This window comes from Crinia signifera, chromosome 11 (genome assembly GCF_055691185.1).
Source record: "Crinia signifera chromosome 11, ASM5569118v1, whole genome shotgun sequence".
Lineage (NCBI taxonomy): Eukaryota > Metazoa > Chordata > Amphibia > Anura > Myobatrachidae > Crinia > Crinia signifera.
Window position 1 is genome coordinate 80,534,406 of NC_139227.1, and position 20,846 is coordinate 80,555,251.

General features: G+C 43.2%; 1 protein-coding gene and 1 long non-coding RNA gene across 6 annotated transcripts in view; one reads left to right on the plus strand and one right to left on the minus strand.

Annotated features, from left to right (window-relative positions):
- The window catches only part of LOC146046132 (uncharacterized), a 93,032-nt gene extending 80,093 nt beyond the window's left edge, over positions 1–12,939 (plus strand). For both annotated transcript variants that reach the window (XR_014465753.1, XR_014465752.1), the window contains exons 6-7: positions 12,329–12,446; positions 12,804–12,939. This is a non-coding gene — a long non-coding RNA (uncharacterized LOC146046132). The remainder of the gene's footprint in view (positions 1–12,328; positions 12,447–12,803) is intronic.
- The window catches only part of CDHR5 (cadherin related family member 5), a 70,017-nt gene that overhangs the window by 31,513 nt on the left and 17,658 nt on the right, over positions 1–20,846 (minus strand). For all 4 annotated transcript variants that reach the window (XM_083165330.1, XM_083165332.1, XM_083165331.1 and 1 more), the window contains exons 2-6: positions 14,688–14,851; positions 11,445–11,495; positions 9,649–9,741; positions 8,900–8,989; positions 5,571–5,681 (exon numbers count right to left, since the gene is read on the minus strand). In XM_083165330.1, coding sequence (XP_083021456.1) covers positions 5,571–5,681; positions 8,900–8,989; positions 9,649–9,741; positions 11,445–11,495; positions 14,688–14,851 — 509 coding nt within the window. The remainder of the gene's footprint in view (positions 1–5,570; positions 5,682–8,899; positions 8,990–9,648; positions 9,742–11,444; positions 11,496–14,687; positions 14,852–20,846) is intronic.

The following is a 20,846-nucleotide window of genomic DNA, read 5'->3' on the forward strand; positions in this document are numbered from 1 at the left end:
CCCCAATTTCTCCCGAGTACGGCAATGCCTCACATGTGACCAAAAAATACCAGTTGGGTGCATGGCAGGACTCAGAAGGGAAGGAGTGATTTTTGGATTTTGCAGCTCAGATTCTGGTGGAATTTTGGTGGGTGCTATGTCGCATTAGCAAGACCCCCCAAGCACCAATACAGTGGAACCCCCCCACAAGTGACCCCATTTTGCAAACTACACCCCTCAGGGAATTCATCTAGGGGTATAGTGTACATTTCAAACCCCCAGGGGTTTCACCAATTTTGATACAAGTGGGCAGTGAAAATGAAAAATTACATTTTTTTACACAAAAATGCAGTTCTGGCTCAAAATTTTTCATTTTCAAAAGGTATGAAGGAGAAAAAGCACCCCAAAATCTGTGCCCCAATTTCTCCCGAGTATGGCAATGCCTCACATGTGACCAAAAAATACCAGTTGGGTTCATGGCAGGACTCAGAAGGGAAGGAGTGATTTTTGGATTTTGCAGCACAGATTTTGGTGGAATGAATGGTGGGTGCTATGTTGCACCAATACAGTGGAACCCCCCCACAAGTCACCCCATTTTGCAAAGTACACCCCTCAGGGAATTCATCTAGGGGTATAGTGTACATTTCAAACCCCCAGGGGTTTCACCAATTTTGATACAAGTGGGCAGTGAAAATGAAAAATTACATTTTTTACACAAAAATGCAGTTCTGGCTCAAAATTTTTCATTTTCAGAAGGTATGAAGGAGAAAAAGCACCCCAAAATCTGTGCCCCAATTTCTCCCGAGTACGGCAATGCCTCACATGTGACCAAAAAATACCAGTTGGGTTCATGGCAGGACTCAGAAGGGAAGGAGTGATTTTTGGATTTTGCAGCACAGATTTTGGTGGAATGAATGGTGGGTGCTATGTTGCACCAATACAGTGGAACCCCCCCACAAGTCACCCCATTTTGCAAAGTACACCCCTCAGGGAATTCATCTAGGGGTATAGTGTACATTTCAAACCCCCAGGGGTTTCACCAATTTTGATACAAGTGGGCAGTGAAAATGAAAAATTACATTTTTTTACACAAAAATGCAGTTCTGGCTCAAAATTTTTCATTTTCAGAAGGTATGAAGGAGAAAAAGCACCCCAAAATCTGTGCCCCAATTTCTCCCGAGTACGGCAATGCCTCATGTGTGACCAAAAAGTGGCAGGACTCAGAAGGGAAGGAGTGATATTTGGATTTTGCAGCACAAATTCTGGTGGAATGATGGTGGGTGCTATGTCGCATTAGCAAGACCCCCAAAGCACCAATACAGTGGAACCCCCCCACAAGTGACCCCATTTTGCAAACTACACCCCTCAGGGAATTCATCTAGGGGTATAGTGTACATTTCAAACCCCCAGGGGTTTCACCAATTTTGATACAAGTGGGCAGTGAAAATGAAAAATTACATTTTTTTACACAAAAATGCAGTTCTGGCTCAAAATTTTCATTTTCAAAAGGTATGAAGGAGAAAAAGCACCCCAAAATCTGTGCCCCAATTTCTCCCGAGTACGGCAATGCCTCACATGTGACCAAAAAATACCAGTTGGGTGCATGGCAGGACTCAGAAGGGAAGGAGTGATTTTTGGATTTTGCGGCTCAGATTCTGGTGGAATGAATGGTGGGTGCTATGTGGCATTAGCAAGACCCCCGAAGCACGGTGAAATTATGAACCTAATAATCCATAGATGTGTGGTATATTTTAAAACACTCCTTTATACATAGGCCGGGTTTGTCGGGGCAAGTGTCACACTGGAAAATAGTTTGCTTTCTTATTCCCTTTTTATAGCAAACTTTGCACCTTTTTTGTGTCCTGCCCTTTTTTCCAGTGGAGGGGATTTCATCAGGAAAATGCTGCCCTGGTACAATACGGGGGCCAGTACTAGAAGTACTGGGGCCCTCTGCCTGCTGGTTCCCAAATATTAGGCCCTTTATGACTTCCTCTTGAAAGTGCATAAATGTCCCCCTCTGGCCGGTAGAACGGAATAGCACGTAAGCGTTATACAGTGCCATCTGGATGATATACACGGCCAGCTTCTTGTACCAGATTTTTGTTTTCCGCAGGGCACTGTACGGCTTCAGTACCTGATCTGAAAGATCCACTCCGCCCATGTACCTATTGTAATCCAGGATACAATTAGGTTTTGAGGTGTGGGTACTGGTACCTCGTACAGGGACGGAGGTGGTACTGTCTCCGTGAATTGTTGTCAGTATAAGGACATCCCTCTTGTCCTTATATTTGACCAACAACATATTTTCGGTGCATATTCCCCTGCTTTCACCCCTTCTCATTACTTGGGCAATGTGCGTTTTTGGGAGGCCTCTTTGGTTCTTGCGCACAGTACCGCAAGCTGCTGTACCTCTTGAACCAAGGGCCTTAAACAGGGGGATGCTGGTGTAAAAGTTATCCACATAGAGGTGATAACCTTTATCCAGGAAGGGGTGCACTAAATCCCAGACAATTTTTCCACTAACACCTACGAGGGAGGGGGGGCATTCTGGCGGTTCAATTCTTGAATCCTTCCCTTCATATACCCTAAACCTGTGAGTGTACCCTGAGGTGCTTTCACACAGCTTATACATTTTTATGCCATACCTTGCCCTCTTACTGGGAAGGTACTGGCGGAATTTAACCCTTCCTTTAAAATGTATAAGGGACTCGTCTATGCAAATGAATTTATCTGGGATGTACATGTCTTCAAATTTGGCACTGAAATGATCAATGACCGGCCTGACTTTGAATAGCCGGTCAAAGGTGGGATCATCTCTGGGTGGGCACTGTGCATTATCGTTGTAATGCAAAAATTTAAGGATCGTCTCAAATCGAGCCCGGGGCATGGCCATACGGTAAAATGGGGTGCTGTACAGAACATCTGTACTCCAATATTGCCTAATTTCTGGCTTTTTTACTATGCCCATATGAAACACCAGACCCCAAAACGTCATCATCTCTACTGCATCTACAGGGGTCCACCTAGCAAATGATGACGTGGGGTTTTGAGCAATAAACTGCTGGGCATATAAATTAGTTTGGTCAACCATTAAATTTATAAAATCATCAGAGAAAAATAATTTGAAAAAGTCAATTTCTCTGAGACCTGTGGAATCAAATTGGATTCCTGGCATGGCCAAAAACTCAGGAACCTGGGGCTCAAAATTGTCTGGTGGTGGGGTCCATACGAGATCAATTATTGGGGGGGGGGTCTCAGCTGCTCTACGGGGACGTCTTTGAGGGGTCCCTCATCACCAGAGGAGGAAGAGGAGCTTAAGGCGAATCCTTCAAATTCCCCGCTTGCATCACTGGCTGAGTCAGAGTCAGAAGCAAGCATGGCATATGCCTCCTCTGCTGAATACATTCTTCTGGATGACTGGGATGACATTTGGGATGACATTTGGGATGCCATTTTTATTTTTGTGTTACTGGTAGTGAAATGTTTCAACACGTGTATAGTGTAGGGGGGGGTACAAACTTTATTTCAACCTGGGGGGAATGTAGTGTGTAATGTGTATGTAGTGCAGAAAAAAAAAATACTTTATACCCAAAAAAAAAATTGAAGGGGTTAAAAAAAAAAAAAATTGAAGGGGTTAAAAAAAAAAAAATTGAAGGGGTTAAAAAAAAAAAGGTCCTGCGCCAAAAATTGAGCACAGATGTTGGTCAGTAACGTCTGTCACTGAACAGCGCTCAAAGGCAACAGGAATTTGATCAAAAAAAAAAAAAATAGATCAACCCTGTGCCGAAAAAGCTGATCAGTGATGTACGTCACTGATCAGCGCACAGTGGCCACAGGACACCCACAAAATCACAGTGTGTGTAAAAAAAAAATTTAAAAAAGACCCCACAAAAAAAAAAAAAGGTGATCAGTGATGCGACACTGATTACCAGTGAGGGGCAGCAGGTGCACAACCTTTGGTGCAACTGACAGTGCAACTGGCAGCAACTGACAGGTATATATAAAAAAAAAAAAACCTCTGCACCCCCAAAAAGTTGCTGATCACCTCAGATATAGTGATCAGCACAAAAGGCGGGGGCAGCAGACACAAAATTTAGCACTCTCTATCACTCTCTGTCACTATCTCTCACTATCTCTCACTATCTCTCACTATCTCTCACTATCTATCACTATCTATCACTATCTATCACTATCTATCACTCTAGGACACTAAAAAACCTGCACCCCCAAAAAGGGGGGGTAGCAGACACAAAATATACACTCTCTATCACTCTCTGTCACTATCTCTCTCTATCTCTCTCTATCTCTCTCTATCTCTCACTATCTATCACTATCTATCACTCTATGACACTGCTGCAGCAGCACTGACAGTTATATATATATATAAAAAAAAAACCTGCAGCCCCAAAAAGGGGGGGTAGCAGACACAAATCTCTCTATCTCTCTATCTCTCTATCTCTCACTATCTATCACTATCTATCACTATGACACTGCAGCAGCAGCACTATATATATATAAAAAAACCCCTGCACCCCCAAAAAGGGGGGGTAGCAGACACAAAATATAGCTCTCTCTGTCACTATCTCTCTATCTCTCTCTATCTCTCTCTCTATCTCTCTATCACACTGCAGCAGCAGCAGGAAGTCCCAAGAAGTCAGATCCAGGAAGCGTCCAGCACGCTACAAGCAGTGATCAGGTGATCAGGTAAGGTATTTGCAAGGATCAGGTAAGTATTAGCAAGGATCAGGTCAGTATCACGGCAGATAGGCACGGTGACCGCTCTGCACGCTACTCCAGACCGGAATGGCGTCTGCAGCGCAGTCACCGTTAGTTTAAATGTCGCGCCTTGGCTGTGATTGGTCCGTGGGTCCCACGGACCAATCACAGCCTTGGGGGCAGGTGGGGTGAGGGTGGGGTGAGGTGTCATCGTCACCGATGACCCCCTCATGCCCCCTGACGCCCGGCGGTGATTGACACCTGTGTTACCGAGCGTCTGATTCGCTGGTAACACAGGAAAACGCTGTGAATGGCTGTTCACACTGAACAGCCAATCACAGCGATCGCCGACGGGGGGGCGACATCGCAGCCCCCCCTGGGCATGCAGGGACATGTCTGCTGTCAGGGACAGCAGACATCGTCCCTCTGTCACTGCGTCTCGAGACGCAGTGACAGTTTAAAGTCATGACGTACATTTATGCCATGTGTCGGGAAGTACATCCCGGCCATGACGTAAATGTACGTCAAATGTCGGGAAGGGGTTAAGAACATTTATCTGTCTAACATAAGGATCTTCTTTTGTCCCTTTATGGTTGGAGATCTGGAAAACAACTTCTCCTCCTAGAAAGGACCGTTGGGAACAGCGCAGTGGAGACTAATTTTTTGTGTCAGAAATTGTGTTGGGTTTGGTATCCCTTATGTTTCTCCTAGCTGCAGTTTCTGTATGAGCGCAGGTGGCTTTATATAATTTTGTTATGTAACAAAGGAAGATAAATGGAATTGTAGTACCTGTACTAATCAAGTTACGCTGGTTGATGTTAGCTCCACCCATGTCTGATATTTTGAATAGGATTGTAGTATACAACAGAACTTACCCGCGCAGTTAGGTTCATGTATACGATAGGGTACGTATCATAGTCCAGAGCCTTGTTCACCAATATAACTGGATTGGTATTAGATGAGAGACGAAAGTAAGCAGCAGCATTCTAAAAGATATGTAAAATAATTATTTATATACTGGTATAAATTTATGGTATAATTATACTGCTGTTTTTTTACGATGATATCCGGCTAACCTCTACATCAAGCATGTATCACTAGCAATATAAAGTGTTGAACATTGCATGCAATTAATACTGTATAAGAACATAATTTAAACTCTCATTTTGACATAAGAAAATACTTAGCTGTCAAGGGAGTTCTAGCCTAATAACGGTGTGCACATGCACCGCCTATAGTTGTGTCCTGTTTTAGAAGGCATTTGTTTTGAGCAGCAATAAGCTTGGATCCAATTTTTGTCACTGATGATACTATACTTTGGAATAGGTGCCAAAACCTGGGCTTGTTGGAGGGGCCTGGCAGGGGGTGGCAGGGGCACTCCATCTTACCAGCCAAAGCAGAGGTGGAACTTCCATTGGTGCAGCAGGTGCAGTGCATCAGAGCCCTAAGGACTGAGGGGCTCACTACTGTCACTGTCGCCCTTTGCCACTCCCTGTCACCCACTGCCATGTTGCATATTGTGAACTTGGTCTGGGGTGGAGGAGGTGTGGCCAAAATATATTTTTGGCCACACCTCATCACCCACACGTTCTGCTATTAGGCCAAAGGCAGTATCTGCAGCCTCTCTCCCCGAGGCCAGCACAGGGTGGGATCAGCAGAAGCTATCCTGATAAGAGCCAGCTTTTGTGATAGAAGGATTTTAGAAGGATATCTAGGGGCCCCCTGTGGTTGGCATGTATTTTTTTATTTATTATTATTAGTAGTATTTTTTTAGCTAAAGGTTTTATGCATGGCAGTGGGGTATTTCTGCAGCTTCACCTATCTGCCAATGTGACGATGATTAATGGTGCTGAGCATCCGGAGCCAAGGCAAATTGACTGCAAAAGCGTGCAGTGCATTACTGGGAGTTGACTAAGTCCCATGAGACTTTGCACAAGAGGTCAGAGGTAGGGATGCCAATCCCGGGGCATTTTTTCAATCCCGGGATCCGGGATTGAAAAATGCTCAATCCCGGGATTCCCGGGATTGGCATCCCCACCAAAAAAAACATTTTTAGCATAGGACCCACCCCGGCCGACCCGCACATCTACTTACATTAGGGTGCGGGCGGGCGGCCGGGAGTGGGTTTGGAGGTGCACGGTGCCTCCCGGCAAGTGCACCTCCATAGGAAGACAGCAGGCGGGCGGAGGTAGGCGGGCGGCGGAGAAGAGGTGGGGAGGCGGGCAGGCGGGCGGAGTCAGGCCGGCGTGCTGGCGGGCAGCGGAGAAGAGGCGGGTAGGCGGTCACTGGTGACGTGTGGCCTGCGCAGCGTGACCTCTACTGTCACGCTACGCAGGCCGCACGCCGGGTCAGGTTACGGGAACAGCCGGGCAGCGTCTGAGCGAGTGCTCAGACGCTGCCCGGCATTAGACTGCGCATGCGCAGTCTAATCCCGAAATCCCGGGATTGGATTCTCCAATCCCGGGATTAAAATCCCGGACTTTTTTAGGCCAAATCCCGGATCCCGCCGATCCCGGGATTGGCCACACTAGTCAGAGGCTGAGAGGCTTGTGCTGAGCTCTGATTGGTAGAGCTCATTACAGGCCCATGGAGGACAGCAGCAGCAGCCTTAGTCATGGGAGGATTTTTAATCAGATGCAGCGCTGAGCCTGCCAGGGCTCCTACAGAGTAACGTACAGAGGAACACACACAAGCTTTTCATGTGGTATTTTGTATATTATATATATACAGTATATATATATATTTATATTAATCCCCCCCCCCCCGCAGTTACCCAATGACCAAGTTTATACTCCCTTTACTCAGTGTTTAGACAGTGTAGTATTCTCCCATGCAGTTTGCCGCCAGTAATGACAAGTTGGAGAGGGCACCCCTGTCTAAAGTGACCTGGGGCCCCCCAAAGGCTTAATCCGGCCCTCTGCGCATGTATCAGATGATGTTGCTTGGGGTGCTGGGAGTGGTTCTGGTTAATAAGTGTCAACAGTAAATAGGTTGACCAATATACAGTAGGTTGACAGGCAATAGGTCGATACATGAAAGGTTGATATGCCAATGGTTGACATAGAAAAAGGTCGACATGAACTTTTCACAATTTTTTTTTGTTTCAACTGAATTGTTTATACTTAACGATCCATATTGACCACTAGAGATGGTAAAGGGAGCCAAGCAAAGCAAGGCACCATGCCCAAAGCATGGCGAGTGTTACACTAATTGGGGGTTCATGTGGCTAGATGTCGACACATACACAGACAACAAACATGAAAAACCTTTTCCTCCAGTGACCCTTTCCATGTCAACCTTTTGATGTTTTCACTGTCGACCATTAGTGGTTGACCTATTGACTGTCAATCTAGACACTGTCAATCTTTCAATCCGCACCCAATGGGAGGCATCCCATCAGGAGGAAACATGAAAAGAAGCCCATAGGCTCCTATAGAATTATGGATGCTCTGCCCACTGCATCCTAGTTGTAGAACGTATTGCATTCCGGAGTTTGGTACAAATGAGAAAAGCATTGGCCACAGTTCTAGCTTTGATACTTTGCACCAATTGTGGACGAGATGTACTAAGCCATGAAAAGTGATAAAATTGAGAGTGATAATCTACCAACCAATCAGCTCCTTCCTGTCAATTTTCAAACACAGCCTGTGACATGACAGGTAGGAGCTGATTGGCTGGCGGTTTAACACTCTCCATTTTATCACGTTTCAAGCTTAGTACATCTGTCTCTAAATGAGAAAATGTGCATTCACCAGATTTAAATAAGCAACAGGTTTATTCTATAAATTCTATAATGCATAGTTTCGGAAAACCTGGATCGACACAAACTTGTTTTATATTTCCTCCAATGAAATGGTTGAAGATCTATCTATCGGTGAGGATCACTTTGTAGACAGTGGCTAGGCTGACAGTCATTAGATCAACTATAAATAGTCGACGCATGAAAAGGTCAGCATGAGTTTTTCATGGTTTAATCTATGTCGGCATCTGTATCACTTTGCTCGGCACACTTTACCGCTCCCAATTGTATATACCGGGAAAAAGGGAATGGGGAATATACCCGTGCACAAGCTCCACAAATACTGTCGACAGGTGTGGATCACCTCTATACTAGGTGGAAAATTCTGACCACACATGTCCAAACATTGCAAACCCAAATATCACTGTTCATTGAAATATGTAATATTATGTAATGTGTTCTTACATTATCATTACCACTCAGATCATAGTAGAGGATGTTGCCATCAGCATCAGTAGCTGTGATTACAGCAACAGAACCGCCAATTGGTAGATCCTTAGGAGAGAAGGGATATTAAAATGTCAAAGTAATGCTGACACAAAACAAGTAACATTGACGATATGTATTATAATTGTTTATTTATATTATGCCACAAGGGTTCTGTAGCACATTACAGTATAATATCTCATTCAGGCCCTGAAATCTATCTACACATTAAGGGGGTTATTCAATGTGTGCCAATATTTCCGACCGTTGGACAGTCGGCATTGCCGTGAATGGTACATACGAAAACAGTGATACTATATATACATGAATCTTACCTATGAAACACTACAAAGTCAAGTCATAATACAGACACATTAAAACAGACACATTAAAAACTGCTGTTAGTGGGAATGGCAGTCAACGAACTGCAGTTCATTTTTCAAATGAATCCAGTTTATGTTATCTCTTTCCTATAACCCTATGATATCTCCTGCTAGGCAGGCTCTGCTCCTGAATGGTGTGGAACACAGTAATTTAGATCATATATAATGATATAAAACATTTTGGGTATTTGTTACTACACAGTGTGATGGTGTGAATTTACTAATTTTATTGGTTTCGCTTAGCCTAAATAAATTGCAGTATGTTGTTACGGTTATGACTCATCAAATTACCTTTGACCTTTGTTCTAAGGCATTGACGCACAAAAAGCAGTTAAAGTAACTCACCTCCGAGATAGTGAACTCGTAGCTTGTTTCCGGGAAGATTGGTTCATTATCATTTAAATTAATAATAGTAACATATACGGTTTGTGAAGGTACCTGAAATACAAAACCTTTATAAAATATAAAATAGAATGAGAAAAGACAGAGAAAAACATCCACACTTTGGGAGTCATTCAGTAAAGATTTCTAAAGCAAAATTGTTCTCTTATGGGCAAAACTATTTTGGTTCATTCTTTCTGACAAAATCCTTCTTAGATGGACAAAACCATGTGCACTGCAGGGGGGGCAGATGTAACATGTGCAGAGAGAATTAGATTTGGGTGAGTAATTTTGTTTCTGTGCAGGGAAAATACTGACTGCTTTATTTTTACACTGCAATATAGATCTCACTTTGAAGTAAAACCCCACCCAAATCTAATTCTCTCTGCACATGTTACATCTGCCCCACCTGCAGTGCACATGGTTTTGCCCATCTAAGAAGGATTTTGTCAGAAAGAATGAACCAAAATAAGGCCCCTTATTCAGATCTATTCAGTAGTGGGTGTTCGTTCGCACAAGGCCAATGTTCTCTCAATGTGCATGTGCTGGGTGCATGCGGCCACAGCGAACAGATTGTTTGCCGAGTGCACGCACCCACTGGCATGTGAATGGATGGATATGTAAAACATCTATTCACATGCCATGCGAACGTACACGCCATGCAAATGGTGGGCCGGCGTACCACCATTCGCAGGGCGAGTTCTGGTTCAATTTGCATCCAAACAAATCAACCAGAATAACCCCCTATGTGCACTGCAGGTGGGGCAGATGTAACATGTGAAGAAAGTAAGATTTGGGTGGGTTATCTTGTTTCAGTGCAGAGGAAATACTGGCTGCTTCATTCTACACTGAGTAGGGTAATTTTGAAGGGTGGGACCAATACATTGGGGAGTCCTCACTCCCCTAGGACCCCTGCCCAGGCTGACCTTTCAAGGGGTAATGTTTTGGCCGCGGTACCTTATATAATAAGTGTCCCCCGGCTGTGACATTACATTGCTGGCTGGTTGGGCCTGGTGCTGATTCTTAAAATACGGGGGACCCCTAGTCATTTTGTCCCCCGTATTTTGGGAACCAGGACCGGCCCTTGGGCCTGGTGCTGGTTGTAAAAAATAAGGGGAAACCTACTCAAATTGTTTCCTGATTTTTTACAACCAGGACCGGCACTGTGGGACTGCAGCCTGCCTGTACGAATTCGTATTAGCGGGCGTATATACGGACGCTAATATGAAAAAAAAAAATTCCACACACTGCAGCCTGCACGGATCTGACTGATATACGACCCCCATAGAGGGAGAATAGAATAGGTGAATAAGTCCGGCCAGTCGGGATCCCGACGTCGGGCTAATGACTGTCAGGATCCTGACTGTCGGAACGGCATACCACACCCAGTGAAGAGAGGGTGGAAGGATACAAGATCCCTGTGTGATTTCTGTTAGGAAGAGGTCCCCACACCATAGTCCCCTGCAACTGCAACCATATAATGGGATAACTAGAGGAATGCAATGTGGCTAAAGTGAGGAAGCCCTGATTATAAGCCAGAGAGAGCAAAGGTAGCAGAAAAGCCACAAAGAAAGAAGGGATTGTGTAGAAGCCTATGAGGCTGATTCTTGTGTTCTCCCAGTTACATTGATTCCCCTTAGTTTGCTGCCATCTGTGTCAGCCTATTTGCCCCATCAGCCACTGTGTGTGTGCCCTGTAATTGAGTCTAGTGAATTATATTCTTGGTTCAAAGTTGCAACAATCTTGATAAAAATACTCACAAGTATATCATTCCTTCGGCATATCAGATCGACCGTTAAAAATGCAACTACCTATGTTACAAGAAAAAAATGATATCATATTAAAATGTTATAGTTACATCACATGTTGTTCTCGTGTTTTAACATTTCCATTCCTCCAACTCCACAGAAACTAGATAGCTCACACGGGTCCATTTCACTACCAACGTCAATGGTTGCCTCTCACTTATCATCCTCTTTGCTCTGTCTTTGACCTTTGGCATTGTACATCACCCCCTTTTCATCTACAGTATACCCTCCATTCTAACAGCCTCCATTCCTGACTGGAATAACTGTCCAATGACATGCATACTGCAGCCCCTTACTACTTTACCTGCTGGTTTTACCTAAGGGTCAATCGCCCTCCTCTTCTCTCGTTACACCTACTTATTCCATTGGAACTTCTATACAATCTCTATGCAGAAGTCACTGACCTCCTCCTTCCTGTCCTCTCCCTTCATCCTCTCTTATGTCTATTTTAGCATTTTTGCATTTCTGCCATTCCGCCTTCAATATACCAATGCTTTCACAAACTAAACTTATTGTTTTCCCCCTTCCAGGGCCCACTCATCCCTATCCCTCTTTCTGTTTATAAATTCTCCCTCACTACTGTTTGTCAAGTCTGTTCTTCCCTAGGTGTCATCCTTCACCTGACATATTAACAATAGTTTCCATTGCTGCCATTTCCACCTCTGTTCTTGCCTTTTTTTCTCTTCAGTCTTTTTGAATCCTGATCATCTCCTTTTCCTCTATTGTCCTATCATTGTCAGCCTGGTTCACTTACTGTCTCCCTGTCTCCTTTTAGGTAGAGTTTAAACTCCTTGTCCTCTCACATAATGCCATTCTCCCCCTTCTCTATTTCCAAGCTCCTTTCCATCCACACCCCCAATCTACACATTGAAACCGGTTTATCTGCTGTGAACTGCCCCTCAAAATGGCACATTATTATTGACACCTGGACTGAACTGCTCCTGTGTCTATAAGGTATGTCAATCCATATATATATACATTGGACAGATATCCTCTTCCTCTTTTCAACTCCTCTGTTGTAATTTTAGTCACATAGATTGTTACTTAAATAATGGGCAACCAATCAGAGTCTACTTCTTATATATTTAGCACCTTCTAGAAGATGATAGATAAAATCTGATTGGTTGCCCATAGCAACATCCCATCTAAAATCGAACTTGCATCTTAGTAAATTTCCCCCACTGTGTTTAGAAACAAAAATGTATGTTTTTAAGGTCTGTTTTATATGGTTGTAAATTACATGTTATATGGTTATATGGTTGTAAATTACTTATGCAAATCACTTTGGCTGATTTATTTCAATTGTTACAGTAATACCCCTGATGAAGTCTCTATGATATGAAACGCGTTGGGTACAAGTACAAACTGTGAATTGGCTCAAGCAATTGTGAAGAATCTATGAAAACTGATATGAAACAATTTGAAGTTTTATGGACTTTAAATAAACAATTTGGAAGCTATTCTTTCATTGTTGATTATTATACAGATCTTTACAGGTTACCAAGCGGTGACCAACATATGGGCGCCAGTCCGTCTATGTTTTGTGTGTGTATCAACTGTATAAATGTCTAGTGTCCGTGTGACTCCAAAACACTGCCACTGCCATCTGTTGGCAGCAAGTGGAACTACATGCTCCTTCTGTGACTATATATATATATATATATATATATATATATATATATATATATGTATATTGCTATTGCTGGATTATCTACTTGTTTCCCCCTTTTATTGCCCATAGAGTCTAGCCTGTGGCCTACCAATCTGAACTTTTTTCTTGCTGCTCTCCATAATGGGCCCTGTCATCAGCTGATCTGCGGGGGATTGGACACTTTGAACATACGCACAGCGTCTATTCCTGCAGCCTGTGGGGCTGGAGGCATGACTGGAAGCTCACAGAGTCTCTGGGCCATGCCCCCACAGCGCAAAACAGGGTTTCTGGTACGCACAGATGTCCCTCCTTCTAACTCCATAAAGTTGGGAGGTATGAGATGGTTATTTTTAGGATGGAAGCACCATATAGTTGTACTACAAAATTGACTGAATACATTGGCTACACAGAGGGAGTATGATGCTATCGCCATATTCCTGCATGTAATATAAGTCAGCATAAGACTAGTCATGTTCTCATCTTATCTGCAAGCAGCAAAATGGGTTACACACAAAGGTTATGTACAGGACGTGCTGATGTGAAGGATCCATCCGACTGCAAATAATAATTTCTTATACAGGTTGAGTATCCCGTATCCAAAATGCTCGGGACAAGGAGAATTTTGGATAACGGATTATTCCGTATTCCGGAATATTTTAATATTTCAATTATGTATTTTGAATTATCTTGTATGTATGCTGTATAAACACATAAAATAAACACAAATATATTTTATTACCACATAAAATACACACAAATATATTTTATTTTTTCAAAAAACAAGGTTTCAAAACATGAAACAAAATTCGTGTACTATCTCAGATATTGAATTTGAATGCCAAGCAATCATTTTCTTGCAGCACATATATAGTGCCAGTTACATATCATGTCCTCAGTAGTGCTGTTACAGATGTCCCCAGTGAGTTTTTAGCAAAAAAAATATTTTTTATTCACTTTCTGGAATGTCTGGTTTTCGGAATAATTCGGATAACGGATATTCGGATACGGGATACTCAACCTGTACCACGATTCCAGCTAAAAAACCACATACTGTTTATAAGCTACCCTCCCCCCCCCCCCATCGAATGTCATCGGGCACAGAGCCTAGCTAAGCTTGGCACACTATTCTATTGTCCCTAGGACATGAAATACCACCTGTCGGTACGCGTCGGCTCAAAAAAATAGTGTAAGACCCATGTCAACCTTTTGACTGTTGACCTAGCCATTGTCGACCTAATGCTTGTATCCACCTTCCATCCATGTCGATCTATTTCAGGTGTTGAACTAAGCCATGTCGACCTTCAGTGGTCAACCCAAAGCATGCCGACCTTTGCTGTGTCAACCTAACAACTGTATACCATTGCAGGCTACATGTTAAATTGTATTGGACATCCAGTAGTAAATGTTAAATATAATTTAGCATAAATACAGTGTTTCCCATACAAACATTTCACATAATTATATAAGCTGACCATAATTAAGCAGAAAATGTTATACTGTACTATAATATATAATGGATATAATATATAATACATCGGACTTACCTCATAGTCCACAGATACATTTAATATCAAATCTATTCCATCAATTGCAAAGTATTCAGATTCCACCGACACAGTATGTTCTGGTTGCACGATTAATTCTGTCACCTTGTAACCAATGGGATTATTTTCTTCTACGCTTACAAATTGATCTCTTGCGCTACAAGCTGAAGGACAAATAGGTTTAAACCGTTTTATCTTTGTAAACAGACATAGGGAATATTTTTACTAAAGTGCTGGTTTTTAGAAGTGGAAACGTTGCACACTGGGGCCTTATTCTAGTTCACTGTTAGAGTCAAATTCATTCTTAGATGGACAAAACCATGTGCACTGCAGGGATGGGGGCAGATGTAACATGTGCAGAGAGAGTTAGATTTGGGTGGGGTTTTTATTCAAAGTGAGATCTATATTGCAGTGTAAAAATAAAGCAGTTAGTATTTTCCCTGCACAGAAACAAAATAACTACACCAAATCTAACTCTCTCTGCACCTGTTACATCCTCCCCTCTGCAGTGCACATGGTTTTTTCCATCTGAGAAGGAATTTGCCTCTAAGAGTGAACTAGAATAAGGCCCATAGTGACCAATCAGAATCTACTTATCATTTATCTAGTACGATCTAGAAATTATTAGCTAGAAGATTATTGGTTGCTATTTCAGTGGCATCAATAGGGGAGTGAGAGGGAGTGCAATCCTTACCTGGGCGTCACTCGCCGAGGTGACACAAAAATGCCAGCTCCTGCTCAGTGACAGGGAGCCAAGTGCTGCATTGTAACATTCCATGTAGAACCTGGCTTCTGTCACCATGTAGGAGCAAGCACTGCAGCCACAGTACTCCCCTGGGGTAACTTGCATATAAAAGGGGGTTCAGGCCAAATGAAGATCCCATCCAATGTTCTGCATGTCAGAAGGGCCTGCCCAGTGGATGATGGCATCTAGTTATTTGTGGGATGTACTGATATATCACACAATGTATGCAGTGGTGTGTCTATAATGGGTGCACACTGCACCCATTTTTCCGATATTGGCCCTTTGGAGTCTAGCGTCTGCAGCAGAAGTGCTGCCGAGATCACCGAAAAAATGACCCTGGGCATGCACAGTAGGGTCTGGGCGCTGTAGTGCTCAGACCCTACTGCTCCCGGCAACGAGGAGGCCCTGACAGAGGAGAATGCACATGGGCTGACTCCTCTCTTAAGATGCTCCTGAATGTATGATACAGGTATATCATGGAGCGTGTATGACCTTGCAATATATATTGCTACATCCAGGGCCATACTAACCCATGTCCAAGACCTTCAGTCATTCAGGTATTTTGAGCACCCTCCAGCACTTCAATCTCTCACCCCACTACAGCTGACGTTTCCTAAGCAGAGCTTATGCTATCATTTAGACTTTCCGTATTCGCACGGACACCAATGGCCAGATGAAATTAGAGATGTGCAGTTCGGTTTCAACTAACTTTTTCCCTCCAAAATTGGGTTTGAAAATGAGGCTAAACGTCATCTTTTAGGGACAACTGTTATTTTTATAGGCTATCTTTGGCAGAAAGATTACATGTAGCCTTATTGTGAGGTCCAAATTTACACTGAGCCGAAACCGCAACCGAACCACACATCTCATGGTTGAACCATACATCTGTAGTTAAAATTGTGTCTGCTCTGCCGTCCTCCTATTTCCCAGTGCAATTGTTTTTCTTCTTCTATTGTCCCCCCCATTGTATCAAAACAAACCTTAGCTGAGTGAGACTTACTACGGCACTCAGTGCAAAGTGCCTTTAACATTGGAGCCTTCGGGCACAGGTAACGGTAACTCAACAAAATAAATTGATGGAGCCGTAGTCCCTGTGGGGCCCCTTGGCTTTTACCTAGTCTGGCCGTCGCTTTGAAAATCCATAATTTATTGTGTACCCAGCTTAAGGGCAGTATTCAATGAAAAAGTTCTCCGTGCATGGAGAGCGTTTTATTTCGCTCTCCATGCACTCTCCGTGTTCCGGAGGGCTCTCTGCCACTCCTGCTCCCTCTATTCAATGTGGCTGATGCTCTCCGCCACTCGCGGAGAGTCTTATCCCCTGCAGGGAGCAGGGAGCTTTCAGGGAGCCGGAAGCAGCCAGAGAGATTAAAGTCTCCCTGGCTGCTCCAGAGGACTGTGGAGGGGAGGGGGGCTCTCCATGACCCAGGCTGCACCCCCCTATAGCCAGCAGGGGACCCAGTATTCACTGCACCCGTTTGTGCATAGTTACATTCGGGAGCAGTGAATATATGAATATCTAATGAGCGGCTCGAGCGCTCCGGCCCCCTGCTGGCTGCACTGTGTAAAAAAAAAAAAAAAATTTAAAAAAATATTTTTTTTAAATTAAATATATATTCATGTGCTATAAGCACATGAATAAAAATAACATGCCCCTTCACAGAAAAAAAAACCTGATTTTTTTACACCAAAATTTCTTAAAAAAACCTTTTAGTTTAAAAGTTCACATTCCAGCTCTCCATCAAAAGATGGAGAATTGCTACACGGAGAGACACGGAGAAAGTCACTTAGAAAGACGGAGAACATTTCACATTGAATAGGGTTGCTCGCTTTTGGAGAGCAAAATGCTCCGTCCAAGGCGAACAAAGCACAAGTTCTCCACAAAACACGGAGAACTTTTCTCATTGAATACTGCCCTTAGTGTTAGCTGTTTCCCAGGAAGTGGCCACATTTTTGCCGTCAAATTAACAAATGTAAAGTAGTCCTGGCTGCCTATTACATGTTGTTCTTAAGGGAAAGAAGATGTGAAATCCCCAGCCCAGTATACAGGCAGATGTCAGGGACTGCGACCGGTGTACGTACAACTTGAATTCAGGCCCACACTGTTTATTAACATATACTGTGGTAAGATAAAGTATGTAAACACTTTTCTCTGGAACCTTGACCCAAAGTATAATCTTATCTAACGTCTAATAATTGCTATAGATTTGAATATACAGTACATATATTAGAAGTATCACTTCCTCTATGACAATGTAATCAAATAAATAAAAATGAATAATGTCAATATTCATAACTGGTGTCGCCTTTATGGCCAAGTATTAATATTTATGTTTTTTCTTTTGCTGAAGTGATGTCACCGTCCTTTCACCCATGGCTGGCACATAGGCGCAGTCATCGGTACAGAGGAGGCACATGCACATCTACTGTTGCACACTTACATCTTTCTTTGAACTTTGAGCCTCATAATTCTGACCAGTTTATTGAAGCATCTCAGTTACTATAGGAACTAATCCTGTTGTGTGCCAGCTGTGGTATAGATATATTTATACAGGTGACTAGATATCCCAGGAGTAGAAGGAATTTATATGCTAACTGGGAGTTGACTATTGCAGAATTTGATCTTGTGCTAAAGCACGATAACAGGAATCCATCACCTGGCATCAGCTATTAGATTAATAGGACTGATACAGGCTGAATGTGCACCTGTGTCTTAGGGGCAGATTTATTAAGCTTGGAGAAGAGATAAACTGGGGATAAAGCGGAGAAAAGGTAAAAGGATATAAAGCACCAGCCAATCAACTCCCAACTGTCTTTTTCAAACACAGCTGATTGGCTGTGCTTTATTTCCTTTTACCTTTTCTCCACTTTATCTCCAGTTTATCTCTTCTCCAAGCTTAATAAATCTGCCCTAGTTACTATCAAGTTGTTGTGATCAGTGTAGATTGTTACAGGATACAAAGCTCCCATCAGCAGATATTGCCATTCCTCTTGCACAAGTTTAATAGCCAATAACTCGTGATTCCTGTTGGTGTAATATCTTTACTCAAGAAGAAATTCTAGGAAAAGTAGCTGCAGGGATGGAGTTTATCATCCTTGACGTCACTGTGAAAGTACAGTCCCTACACCTAAAGACGAAGTGTCAGCTTCCAAAATATATGGACAAATGATGTAAGGTTGTGTAATGGTGCCCATACACTAGGCACTAGGGCGATTGAGTGGGATGCGATATCGCTATGATTGTAATTGTGGAATGTGTTTCTGGAGCCAATGTAAATATAAATATAAAAGCTCAATCTCTGAGTGTGATAAGTAAAGCGTAAAGAGTAAACGTACCATCAGGGATACATTCGACTGCAGTCAAGGTGACCATCTGCAGCAATTGTTCACTGGGCAACTAGTACTTCCAAGTGTAGTTAGAGGTGATGAAATTCTCTTCAGCCTCCGAGGCCAAAAGAGCTAAATTGGGCTATGGGCTATGAGGGTGTTTCAGTACAACTATGTTGGTTATCTCAGAAAAGCCACAGTACATGCAAAGGTTTTTATGGAGACGCCTCTAGTGTTCTTCAGAATACAGTAGAGATCAATTGATCTCCATGGATTCCTATCCAGTAGATGTGGGAGGAGTACGATGAGGCTTAGCACCATTAATGGCCGAAACATGGCTGGCCTGCACCTGACATCGGAGCTAGGGGTAATGTACTAGTGCTTTGCTGTGTAGAGAAGAACTTGTACTTTAGCGACATGCCCACAAAATTTGACAGGCACATCGCAGGAAGGGACCCTTCCAGCGGACAGCCTTACTCTGTGCTGGGAACCCCCCTCCCCCCACAGAATAGCGCCTGCAGTTGCAGTTTTATGAAGTTTCACTAAACTGCAACTGAGACTGAATCAGGTCTTATATCCAGACTGGTTCTCATAGGAACTTGGTTGTTTACTGAATAAAAACTAATGGAGAGCAGGCAGAACTTAAGGGCCCCATACATCAGCAATTAATTGTGACAATTTTCAGATATGGAGATAATTGCCACAATTAAGTTTAGATGTGTGGGCTCCCCCTTTTGGCAATCCCAATCAAAATCGCCAATCGATTGCTTAATCAGGTTTTTAAACATGTTTAATACTCTGGTATTATCTGCAGATCTTTTTTAGATGTGTGGGCATTCCCAATTCGTCTTCTTCATCTATTTACATTATGAACAGCTGAAATGACAATCGATTGGGCAATTTCCAGATATGAAGATGCAATCTTTAGATGGGAAAATCTGCCGATCACTGAAATAAATCTGTAATGTGTGGGCAAAGTCAGATAGATTGTAAAAACCATTTATCTGGCCAAAAAATCCCTGTATCTGGAAATCCATAAATTGTGATGGCTGATGTATGGGGCCCATTAGAACTGGATACAATGAGGTCTTAACTGGATGCCAGTCTGGTACCAATGAGATTTGTGGCTGAACACTAGGCTGATACCAGTGAGGTTTATAGCTGGACACCAGGCTGGTACCGGTAAGAACCTAGACTGGACAATGGACTTGTACCAGTGAGAGCAATGATGAACATTGGGCTGGTACCAGTGAGAGGCCGGACACTCGGCTGCTATAAGTGAGGTCTTTAGCTGAGCTCCATGCTGGTCTGGTGAGAACATAGGCTGGATACTGGGCTGGTACCAGTGAGGTATTTAGCATAACACCCGTCTGATAAAAGTGAGAACCTAGAAGGGATACTTGGCTGGTACCAGTGAGGGATACCTAGAAGGGATACTTGGCTGGTACCAGTGAGGTCATTAGCTGAACCCCATGCTCGTCTGGTGAGAACATAGGCTGGATACCGCTAGCTAATTATGTCAGACTCTGCTTTCAGCCATAGACCTCATGTACCAGCCTGGTGTTCAGCTTAATAACTCATTGGTAGTACCCAGATGTTTAGCCAAAGACCAGTCGGATATTTAGCTGAACCCCATCATGCTGGTCTGGTGAGAACAAAGGCTGTATGCCATGCTTGAACCAGTGAGGTCATTAGCTGAACACCAGGCTGGTACCAGTAAGAACTTGGGGCCTTATTTTGGTTCATTCTTTCTGACAAAATCCTTCTTAGATGGGCAAAACCATGTGCACTGCAGGTGGGGCAGATGTTACTTGTGCAGAGAGAATTAGATTTGGGTGGGGTTTTACTTCAAAGTGAGATCTATATTGCAGTGTAAAAATAAAGCAGTCAGTATTTTCCCTGCACAGAAACAAAATTACTCACCCAAATCTAATTCTCTCTGCACATGCTACATCTGCCCCCCCTGCAGTGCACATGGTTTTGTCCATCTAAGAAGGATTTTGTCAGAAAGAATGAACCAAAATAAGGCCCTTAGTCTGCACAATGGGCAGGTACTGGTGAGGTTTTTTGCTGAACATCTAGATGGTACC